General features: G+C 41.5%; 1 protein-coding gene across 3 annotated transcripts in view; it reads right to left on the bottom strand.

The window, feature by feature from the left end:
- znf638 (zinc finger protein 638) overlaps positions 1–12,427 on the bottom strand; it is a 149,559-nt gene that overhangs the window by 97,919 nt on the left and 39,213 nt on the right. For all 3 annotated transcript variants that reach the window (XM_060833880.1, XM_060833965.1, XM_060833906.1), the window contains exon 2: positions 731–2,117. In XM_060833880.1, the coding sequence (XP_060689863.1) occupies positions 731–1,912 (1,182 nt within the window). In that variant the 5' untranslated portion in view covers positions 1,913–2,117. The remainder of the gene's footprint in view (positions 1–730; positions 2,118–12,427) is intronic.

The raw sequence follows: 12,427 nt of genomic DNA, 5'->3' as shown, positions 1-12,427 counted from the left end.
CAAGTGTCTGTATCTACTGTGATGTAATTCAGCAACCCACACTGGTGGTAGCATAAACCTTTTCCACCTTAACTCAAAATAGCAGGTCTGAGGAAGTTCATCTCTCGGTAGGGATACATTTTTACACTAGATCGTATAAATTTTACTTTCAGGAAATCACACTCTTATTCATAGTTGGAAAGGATCTACTATTTCTACCTTCATTTTTTAAGGATTCTTAAAAGGCATTCCACATGCGATTTCACCACAACCTACCTGCAGTAATTCTATCAAGGACCCAAAAAGGGGATTTGGATAAATTTTCACCTAAATCCTGCAAGTTAGCGTCCAGCACAGAAGACTGAGCACAATATCAACATAACCTTGAAACATCAAATTCAACTACTGGTAGAATTAGAAGGACTCCACAATAATTGGCTAAAAAATTTACTGCAATTGTATTTATTCTCTTTTGGTTAAATATATAATTGGAATGATTAAGTATTAAAATATAGATCCACATTAATTCCTAGTACAATATTATACCTTTATGCTTTTCTCGGTGTCCCAAGATCTTCAATTAAATATATACTTGCCAAATTAACAACGACAAAAATGCTTTACCACTGGGCTGTTATCCAGCCAATGGTGGCTTTTTCAGGCTCACCACAGACAGTTGTGACCCACAAATACTATGCCTGTTAAGGAAGCAAATTATCAGAAAAGACAAACTAGGTTAACAAACACTCACCCTCATTTGTCTACATTCTATGTTACACAAACTGCACACGTGGGGGAACCTCAGTGCAGGGACACCATAGTAATCATTCATCAACTTGGGCTTTGGTAATCCCTTCTTCACCACTAGAACTGTTCGCTTGATTCCATGAGTACTGTCATCTCGCGACGGTTCCATTGGATAATTCTGGGGTGGACATTTATAATCTTCATTCCAGTTTCCTTCTCTCAGTGCTTCACGACTGTAATGCATACTCTGGCTCTCCATGGTCCTATCTCGGTAATCATACTGTTGCCCATGCCCATAATCTACGACACTGCTCTGTACTTCTCTTCTGTAGTCTTTATCTTGTAGCTTGTACGGTTGATCGTAACTACTGGATGATTGCTGCTTGTTCATTTTCCGCATTCTTATTTCTCTTAAAATGTAGGGCATATTTTCTGGTGTAAGCTTCTCATCTGGGTAACGACTTAGCTCTTCCAGATCTTCATTTGACAGGCCAAAATTGGCCAATATATTAGAAGCCTTCATTGTGTCATGAAAACGTTGAACTGCAGATCTCTGGTCTCCACTTTGAGATGCAGGTGTACCAGTGCTCCCATACCCAGATCGAAAGCCTCCAGATGAAGAACTCTGATAGGAGGACCACTGACCTAAGCCTACATTATTTCCAGGTTGATTCATCATTCCCATATTCATTCCACCAAAGTTGCCTTGTGATGCTCCTTGAGGTCCCATTCCCATTCCTCTTCCTCCTCCGCCGCCTCCTCCTCCTCCTCCCCCCATGTATGGTCCTGGGTTATTCATACCAAACTGGCTAGATGGTCCTTGATTCTGGCCAAACTGGTTTGGTGGTCCTTGATTCTGGCCAAACTGGTTAGGCGGGCCTTGATTCTGCCCGAACTGGTTAAGTGGGCCCTGGTTTTGCCCAAACTGGTTAGGTGGGCCCTGACTCTGCCCAAACTGGTTTGGTGGGCCATGACTTTGCCCAAACTGGTTTGGTGGGCCATGACTCTGCCCAAACTGGTTTGGTGGGCCATGACTCTGGCCAAACTGGTTTGGTGGACCTTGACTCTGGCCAAACTGGTTTGGTGGACCTTGACTCTGGCCAAACTGGTTTGGTGGTCCTTGACTCTGGCCAAACTGGTTTGGTGGTCCTTGACTCTGGCCAAATGCCCCTCTGGCATTGAACATGCTGATCTTCACTAGAGCTTGGTTCAACGATGCAAGAGCGGTGTTGGAAACGGTTGTGGAAGCGACCGAGTTCAGCTGCTGAAGGGCCAACTGGGCCTTTATCTGGGCGAGCTGCAAATTTGCTGAGCCTAATAGAAGTGGACTGGTAATGCCGAGGTTCAATGAATTCACTGCTGGAGCACAATTTTCCAAGAATAACGCAAAGCTGAAAGTTAAAAGACAAACATTAGATTTTTACGTCTCAGGTAACTTCCACATTTAAAGGGTTTTAAAGCCAGATCAACATATTTATGCTTGACTGCTTAAAAAAAAGCTATTTCTTCAAGTAGTAACTAAACAGAAGGTCACAGTTAGATCAGGACATTGAAGACATGATGAAATGGGTATGTATAGTTGATAACACTGGAGCTTTCAGAAGCATTTCTGCCCCATACAAACTTAAATTACACGATAATGCGGCAACTATTGATACATCCTAGCTTTTCAAAAGCTAAAGTTTTAAAAAAATCATGGAATGATAAGGCTCAAGTTAGATAGAGACCCACAAGTGAAAACATTCCAAAAGCTTTCGGGTTGCTTCTGCGAAGTGTCCCAAGTCCACAGCATCCTGTTGCACTTTTTACAAACAATCCTGGGTAACAATAAATTCTTCATGTACTGGAACCATAAGTGAAAATCACAATGAATTGTTACAAGGATGACTTCTCAGACTTTCGAAAAACTGTATGAAGGGTCCTAAAAGTGTTCTCCTATGATAGAGAAAGTCCCAAAAATTGTTCATCCTTTCCTTGAGAAACACCACACCACACAATCAAATTCACAGATTTTCTTTCTTAAATCACTCATAGAACTACAAACTTAGTCTAACATATTTTTATAGATTGATGAGCTATTCAAATTTCTAAATGATGCAGCCCCTCCTGGAGTCCTGCAGTTAGTGACACCATCTTTTAAATTATGAACGTTTCATGAATTCTCATATCAGGCCTTTCCTGGGGCCAGGCTGATAGACATATGGAATTCCATATGTCTATCTTCCTTTTTGACAATCTAAATATCCACAAAATGTTTCCTTCAGTAATTTCTCGAGGGCTGATGCACCCATCCCAGGAAGGCCAGGCTTGGAAGATATAGCTTTCAGGGACGCTTAATTCAGTTGTAAACACTGAATGTCAGTGGGATTAAACACCACTATAAAGGTGGCTTCCTGCAGCGTATGGAAGAAACACCATCCTTCACACAGAATCTGGGATGGTAACAATGCTGACTAACCCTGATCAATGGGTGCCATCAATTGCACACAGGAAGAATGGCCATGAGGATGACTTACTGGAAAAGTGCAAGCAGCTAAAGAAGTTTACGCTAGCTTTTAAGGAAGTGTTAAGGGCCAAAAAATGACAAGCACTGACACATTTGTTTATATTTGCAAAACCAACTACTTAATGACAGACAGTTATCCTATTCCAAAGTAGGACAAAAATGACCTTACTGAGCAGCAGCTTTAATTATAACACATTTGCTCAGTTGATAACACGTGGAGGAATAAAGTCATGTTTTCAAGATCCACTCCAGGAACTGAACATACCACACAGATAGACAGTACTTCAAATACAACAATAGGGAACGCAATATCGACTGAGCTGCTTCCTTTAATAAATAGGACGAAGCTGTCTGATTAGATCTTAAGCACTCAAAGTTGCTTTACATTTGCTCACATTAGTTACTATACTTCAAAGACAACTGGCTCAACGGCTTAGAAATGTACTTAGCACATGAAAGAGAAAATCTCAAAATCTGTGCATTCTTTTTCTTTAGAAACACCACCACACAATCAAAATGCACAGATTTTCTTTCTTAAATCACTCTCAAAACACTCAATAGCAAAGTTTAGGGTTCACTAACAATAAAATGAAGCACTCAAGAATGTTCACCAGATTTTTAAAAAATGTTCTGTAAAAACAAAAATTTATTGTTTTCTGCTTACTTCGAGAACGTAACTGAGTTACACAGACCAAGATGATCGCAGGTTCAATCCAGTTAGCTTAACTAAGTTGCAACAAGAGTAAGCTAGAAAATGTTCTCAGAACACCTGGGCATGGGGAAAGGGAGACACAGGGTATACTGGGTGCCAATTAATGGCAATCTAGTGGCCCCTTCTGCAATACCTAGTCATAGAGATATACAGCACAGAAACAGACCCCTCAGCCATGCGAACCAGATCTCTATGAATCTAGTCCTATTTGCCAACATTTGGACAATATCCCTCCAAACCCAGCAATCTCTTCCCTCACTTCCCAGAGTTCCAGAATACACCTGATCAGGTTAAAGGGATTTATCCACCTTTCTGTGTTTTAAGACATCTAACACTACTTCTTCTGGAATATGGACATTTTTCAACACATCACTATTTATTTCCTCAAGTTCTCTCGCTTCCATATTCTCCACAGTAAACATGATACAAAATATTCATGTAGTATCTCCTCCATTGCCTGCGATTCCACACATAGGCGGCTTTGCTGATCTTTAAAGAATCCTATTCTTTCCCTAGTCACCCTTTTGTCCTTAATGGATTTGTAGAATCCCTTTGGATCCTCCTTAACCCTACATGCCAAAGCTATCTCATGTCCCCTTTCTGGCCTCCTGATTAGCCTCTTCAGTATATTTCTACTGCCTTTATAGTCTTCTCAGGATTCACTTGATCCCAACTGTCTATACCGGACATATCCTTCCTTCTTTTTCTTGCGCAAAACCTCAACTTGTTTAGTCATCTAGCATCCCCTACACCTACCAGACCTTCACCCCAACAGGAACATACAGTCTCTGGACTCTCATTATCTCATTTTTGAATGCTTCCTATTTTCCAGCTGTCCCTTTACCTGTAAACATCTGCCCCAATCAACTTTTGAACTTAGATGTAGAAAAGTGGAATTTGCTGGAATGCAGGCTTGAATAGGGGCGGCACGACGGCTCACTGGTGCCTCACAGCGCCAGGGTTCCGGGGTCAATTCCTGCTTTGGGTGACTGTCTGTAGGGAGTTTGCACATTCTCCCCGTGTCTTTGTGGGTTTCCTCTGGGTGCTCCGGTTTCCTCCCACAAACCAAAGATGTGCAGGTTAGGTGAATTGGCCAGCCTAAATTGTCCATAGCATTAGGTGCATTAGTTAGGGGTAAATGTAGGGGAATGGGTCTGGGTGGGTTACTCTTCGGAGGGTTGTGTGGACTTGCTGAGCCAAAGGGTCTGTTTTCATACTGTAGGGAATCTAATGTAAACCTCCTTATTCATTCCATAACGAATGACCATTTGGTTGTGGATAAGACCAACAATGCCCATAGTACTTCCAGCAAGGAAATCAACACAGAGCAAGAGAAAACTACCAAAGGAGCAAGAAACATTCTGAATAAAAACATTACACTTTAGAGAGGGCTGGTTATCACGGTTGGCTGGATGGCTAGTTTGTGATGTAAAGTGTTGTCAACAGCATGGGCTCAATTTCTGCACCAGCTGAGGTTACCATGAAACCTCAACCTCTCCCCTTGCCTGAAGTGTGGTGGCCATCAGATTAAACCACTACCAACCATCTCTCTCTAATAAGAGAACAACCCTATGGTCCGGTAGGACAACAGTGATGATCTCATTGGAACATATAGAATTGTTAAAAAGCTTGACAGAATAAATTATGAGAATACTTCCCCTTATGGAAGAGTCCAGGACTAGAAGGCATAGCCTTAGAATAAAGGCATGCCAACTTAAGACTAAGATAGGAGGAAATTCTTCACAAAGGCTGATAGCGTCTTTGAAACTTCTTGCCAAAGAGAGTTGTGGGAGCAGAGTCGTTGCGGATATTTAAGGCTGAGATAGATTGATTCTTGATCAGTAGGGGAATCAAGGGTTACACAAAAAAGGCAGGAAAGAGGAATATTGAATCCGCCATAATCCTACTGAATAGGACAGCATGCTCATGGGACCCGATGATCTAATCCTATTTCTTATTATTTAATCTTCATAAACCAATTATATACAGTCGGGGTTCTGCTATAATGTGTTTCCTCAATGCGAATTTGCTTTTAACGCGATTGAAGAATTTACAGCATTATTTGTAGAATGTGAACTTTCCTTATGTGTACAGGCTCCATTAGTTTAAATGGCATGACTATTGTGCAAATTTCTTCTAACATGAGATTGCACAGTAACAGAACTATCGTGTCATATCAGAACTGATTGTACCTCAAATACTAAAGTGTACTGTAATATTCTGTCCAATCATAATAGTTTATAGTTCTATACCTCAATGCAAACATACTTCTTGCTCAAATGGCCGCATGAAATAGGCACAGTTGATTGAATTTAAAGTCAATTTCTCCTCAAATACCACAATCTACCAGTATGTCCGAGCAGTCAGTTGAGGGTGCGAGCGAGAAGGCTCTGTGTTGGTCAGTCTTATGGCAAATTGCACCATCATTCACATGATTTACAGAACATGGAACATAGAACAGTACAGTACAGCCCCTTCGGACCTCGATGTTGTGCTGACCTTTTATCCTACTCTAAGATAAACCAACCAACATACCCTTCATTTTACTATCAACTTGCCTATCCAAGAGTTACTTAAATGTCCTTAATGTGTCTGACTATCACCGGTGGCAGTAGATTCCACACACGTACCACACTCTGTGTAAAGAAGCTAAAGAACTGACCTCTGACATCTCTCCTAAAGCTTCCTCCAATTACTTAGAATTATGCACCGTTTTGATAGCCATTTCTGCCCTGGAAAAAGGTCGTTTGGCTATTCACTCCAAATATGCCTCTCATCATCTTGCACATCTCTGTCAAGTCACCACTCTTCATCGCTCCAATGAGAAAAGCCCTAGCCCCATCAACCTTGCTTTATAAGATATGTCCTCCAGTCCAGGCAGCATCCTGGTAAATCTCCTGTGCAGTGTCTAAAGCTTCCACATCTTTCCTATAATGAGGCAACCAGAACTGAACACAATATTCCAAGTGTGGTCTAACTAGGATTCTATAGAGCTGCAGCATATCCTCGTGGCTCTTAAACTCGATTCCCCTGCTAATAAAAGCCAACACACCATATGCCTTCTTAATAACTCTATCAACTTTGCTGGCAACTTTGAGGGGCTTCTGGACATGGACCCCACGATCCCGCTGTTCCTCCACATTGCCATGAATCCTACCATTAACCCAGTATTCTGTATTCAAATTTGATCTTCCAAAATGAATCACTTCAGACTTTTCCACACTGAACTCCAACTGCCCAGTTCTGCATCCTATCAATGCCCTGTTGCAATATATGACAGCCCTCCACAGTATTCACCGCTTTACCAACCTTCGTGTCATTGGCAAACTTACTAACCCACTCTTCCACTTCCTCATCCAAATCATTTATAAAAAAAAGTACACGTCCTAGGACAGATCCCTGCAGAACACCACTGGTCATCGAGCTCCAGGCTGAATGCTTTGCATACAGAACACCTGAATGCAAAGGTACATGGAAACCATCTGAAAGCTGGAGACATCGAAGAGAAGTCCGATGATCTTCCCCAGTGCCAGAGTTCTTCACTGAAGGATCATATTGGCAAATTATACAGGAAAGTTGAAAACTGGAGGTGATTTGTAAAATAAAGATCTGACAAGGTAAAAAAAAACCCACAAGTTTATGGAAAAAATAGAATACAGGAAGCTCCTTGCACCAAGTACGATGCAGTGAACTCCAGATGCAGAGTGGAGATGAAAAGTTTGGAAGTTTTTAACAATGGGAAAGATGGGAAAAAATAGAATTTTCTTTCCAAAATAATAGTGAGACGAGCTGAACAGGCTTACTCAACCATACATGCCTCTGAAATACCACATATAACCTTTATATGTAACATTTTAATTTATACCACACCTCAGTCTTTCTGAATTAAATGGCATCATATTGACAACTGTTAATAAAGACAACACCTGCTAAACAAATTAATTTTAAGTTTGTAACACCAAGTCTGGATTCTAACATTTTTTTCTAGCTCTACCTCAGTGGGTAAGCAGTTGCAACCATTCTACCATCAGTTACTTCATGCTACCTCAGTGAAACGTGGAAGCTTACACAGAGAAAATGCAACAAAATACATGGGATCAAGTTGAAATTGGTCCAGGTTCAACTGTGGCAAATTCTATAGTTGAAGACAGGTCAATAGGTGTGGGTTCACTTTTTCAATTCTTTTCAGGAAATTGGGCATGGCTAGCAAAGCCAGCATTCTGCCCTCATGATGGTGGTTGCGACCTTTTCTGCCTATACCCACTAGAGACAATAAGAAAACAAAAATTCCACAATTTTTGACCCAGTTAAAATGAAGGAAAGGTGGTAAAATTCTAGGACAGGACAGCATATAGTTTGAATGGATTTTTGTCCTCCTAAGTGGTACAGGTCACAGGTTTGGAAGGTGCTGTCAAAGCAGCATTGCAAGTTGATGTGCTTATCATATAACATGCACAACAGAGCCACTGTGCATCCACTATAGGTGTGAATGTTTAATGTGTTGAATGCGGTGCCAATCGATAGGGTTGCTTTGTCCTGAATGATGCCACTCGTGGCTGTTGCTGAAGGTGAACTCATTTAGTCAAGTGCAGAGTACCTCATCACATTCTTGACTTAGGTCACGTAGACTTGGGACAAACCTGAAGGCAATGTCACCAAGCCACACTTGGTTTTTTTATATTCACATGTGGGATGTGGTCATTGCTGGCTGGGCCAGCATTTATTGCCCATCCCCAATTGCTCTTGACAAAGTGGTGGTGAGCTGCCTTTTGTAACTGCTGTAGTCCACGTGTTGTAGGCAGATCCACAATACAGCCACAGTATTTATACAGCCTCGAGTAAAAAATGAGGTCTGCAGATGCTGGAGATCACAGCTGCAAATGTGTTGCTGGTCAAAGCACAGCAGGTTAGGCAGCATCTCAGGAATAGAGAATTCGACGTTTTGAGCATAAGCCCTTCATCCTGAGATGCTGCCTAACCTGCTGTGCTTTGACCAGCAACACATTTGCAGCTATTTATACAGCCTGTCTAGTCAAATATGAGTAGTGCTAGCTCCCCCATGATATTGATAAAGTGAGGCTTTCATTTAATGGTACTATTGTCCATGTTTGGACTAAGTCTGCATTGTGGGCAGCAGCTGAGTAGCACTGCAGAAGAACCAGTGAGCATTGGAACTAATACAAGTCAGCACTGATAACATTAAGTTACTGGTGATCCTAAGTACGCTGATAAGGCTGTAATCAGTGGCACTGAATTTGTCATGCTTTTTATGAACAGGATGTACCTGAACAATGTTCTATATTGTCAAGTACATGCTGGTGTTGTAGCTGTACTGAAACATCTTAACTAGGTGCCTGGCAAGTTCTGGGGTACGAGTTTTCAGTGCTGTTGATGGAATATTGTCAAGGCCCAGAGCTTTTGCACTACCTTAGCTATTTCCTAATATCTTATGGAATTAAACTGAATTAGCTGAAAATTGGCATCAATGTTAGAAAATGTCAACTTGACCAACAGACTGCCATCAATGCCAGACAATTAACTACTACCCTCATCACAGAAGTTAGTTACAAAGCAGTCATCTGAAATGTATAGCAGAACAGCTATTTCAAGCAATTCTAGATCTTTGCATCTTAGTATTGGCGATAAGCTTATTCAACTTGCTGTATATGTCTCTTTAAAATCTTTGCAAGCAAAATGTATTATTTTCTGACTATCTTATACCTTTATGTAATCTTGCGCAATAAAGTAATTATCACACACCTAGAGTAATGGAATTTTACATTATGAAAAGAGGCCATTCTATTCAGTGGGAATTAATATATTTAATGGCTTGAACACAATTTCTTAATAATTTATTTAGTGGCATTTCCATATGTCTTGTTACTGTTAGTCACTACCTGTAAAATTACTTCCTCCTATGATTTAGCCAATCATGCTCATGACCATTCTCTGCAATAGCAATTCAACTGGTACCATTTTCCACGTGTTTCCTTTAAAAGATTCAAATTCTCTCTTCAGTTAGTCTCCAATTCCCTCTTAAAAGTCTCATTTGAACCTGTCTCCACCACAAACACTGGCAATGAATTCCAGATCATAACCAGTTGACATGACAAAATGTAGGCAAATGGAACTTTTATATTTTGGGAAACCTGGTCAGCATAACAGAGTTAGATCAAAGGATCTTTTCCATGCTAAATGTCTCTATGACTTTTTAAGCTTCCATTTTAGTTTGCCGTTTAATCTGAACAGTTTCTACTTACTGTATAAATTCACAATTCAAATCTCCTCTTCGCTTTCTCTGAGGAGAACACCATCAGCCTCTCCAACATATCTACATTTTCATTTAAATCATACTGGCTTCAAAACTTTTGACTTTGTTTCTCTCTCCACAAATGCTGCCAGACCTGCTTAGCTGTTTTATTATTTACATTATCTCGGCACCCCTGCAAGCTTGTGCACCCCTGCACCTCTGGTCCTGTGGAAAGGTTAAAGAACTAGTAAGTTAAACGTTTCAGGTTTCTTCCCACTTCGAGATTCTGCAATATTTACTGAGCATTTCTAACAGTTTGTGCTTTCATTTCTACCTCTGGCTAGATTCAGAGTCATGTTTACTATTGAACAAGATAGTCACAGGTGAGGTGCCGAAGACTGGAGGTTGGCTAACCTGGTACCCACTGTTTAAGAAAGGTGGTAAGGACAAGCCAGGGAACTATAGACCGGTGAGCCTGACCTCGGTGATGGGCAAGTTGTTGGAGGGAATCCTGAGGGACAGGATGTACATGTATTTGGAAAGGAAAGGACTGATTAGGGATAGTCAACATGGCTTTTTGTGTGTGGGAAATCATGTCTCACAAACTTGATTGCGTCTTTTGAGGAAGTAACAAAAAGGATTGATGAGAGGAGAGCGGTAGATGTGATCTATATGGACTTCAGTAAGGCGCTCGACAAGGTTCCCCATGGGAGACTGATTAGCAAGGTTAGATCTCACAGAATACAGGGAGAACTAGCCAGTTGGATACAGAACTGGCTCAAAGGTAAAAGACAGAGGGTGGTGGAGGGTTGTTTTTCAGACTGGAGGCCTGTGACCAGTGGAGTGCCACAAGGATCAGTGCTGGGTCCTCTACTTTTTGTCATTTACATAATGATTTGGATGCGAGCATAAGAGGTACAGTTACTAAGTTAGCAGATGACACCAAAATTGGAGGTGTAGTGGACAGCAAAAAGGGTTAACTCCGATTACAACAGGATCTGGACTAGATGGTCCAATGGGCTGAGAAGTGGCAGATGGAGTTTAATTCAGATAAGTGTGAGGTGCTGCGTTTTGGGAAAGCAAATCTTAGCAGGACTTATACACTTAATGGTAAGGTCCTCAGGAGTGTTGTGGAACAAAGAGACCTTAGAGTGCAGGTTCATAGTTCCTTGAAAGTGGAGTTGCAGGTAGATAGATTAGTGAAGGTGGTGTTTGGTGATGTTGTCCTTTATTGGTCAGAGTATTGGGTACAGGAGTTGGGAGGTCATGTTGCTGCTGTACAAGACATTGGTTAGGCCACTGTTGGAACATTGCGTGCAATTCTGGTCTCCTTCCTATCGGAAAGATGTTGTGAAACTTGAAAGGGTTCAGAAAAGATTCACAAGGATGTTATCAGGGTTGGAGAATCTAAGCTATAGGGAGAGGCTGAACACTTGGGGCTGTTTTTCCGGAAGTGTCGGAGGCTGAGGGTTGACCCTTATAGAGGTTTACAAAATTATGAAGGGCATGGATAGGATAAACAGGCAAAGTCTTTTCCCTGGGGTCGGGAAGTTCAGAACTAGAGGGCATAGGTTTAGGGTGAGAGGGGAAAGATATGAGAGAGACCTAAGGGCAACTTTTTCACACAGAGGGTGGTGCGTGTATGGAATGAGCTGCCAGAGGAAGTGGTGGAGGCTGGTACAATTGCAACATTTAAGAGGCATTTGATGGGTATATGAATAGAAGGGTTTGGATGGATATGGGCCGGGTGCTGGCAGGTGGGACTAGCTTGGGATATCTGGTTGGCATGGACGGGTTGGAGGACCCAGAGGACTGGAAATGGTTAATGTAACACCCCTGTTTAAGAAAGGAGGGAGGGAGAAGACAGGATAGTAAAGTATAGGCCAGTTAGTCTGACCTTGGTCATTGGCAAGATTCTAAAGTCCATCATTAAGGAATTTAGAATGATGAGCACTGAATCTGAGATAATATTCAGGGGCCTGGGTAGAATGATATGGAGATGATGTTTTCATAGTAGGAGAGACTGGGATCTGAGGCCACAGCCTTAAGAGTAAAGGGGTGATTCTTTAGAACTGAAACAAAGAGGAATTTCTTTTGCTAGAATCTGTGGAACTCTGCCACAAAAGACAATGTCGTGAAAAAAAAGATACACAGGTTCTTATTAGTAAGGGATAGAGGATTATGAGGAGAATGGGGCTGAGAAACACATCAGCCACGACTGAATGGTGGAGAG

The sequence above is a fragment of the Hemiscyllium ocellatum genome, chromosome 1, assembly GCF_020745735.1.
Source record: "Hemiscyllium ocellatum isolate sHemOce1 chromosome 1, sHemOce1.pat.X.cur, whole genome shotgun sequence".
Lineage (NCBI taxonomy): Eukaryota > Metazoa > Chordata > Chondrichthyes > Orectolobiformes > Hemiscylliidae > Hemiscyllium > Hemiscyllium ocellatum.
The sequence above is the reverse complement of the archived record's forward strand: the minus strand, read 5'-3'. Positions and strand labels throughout refer to the sequence as shown.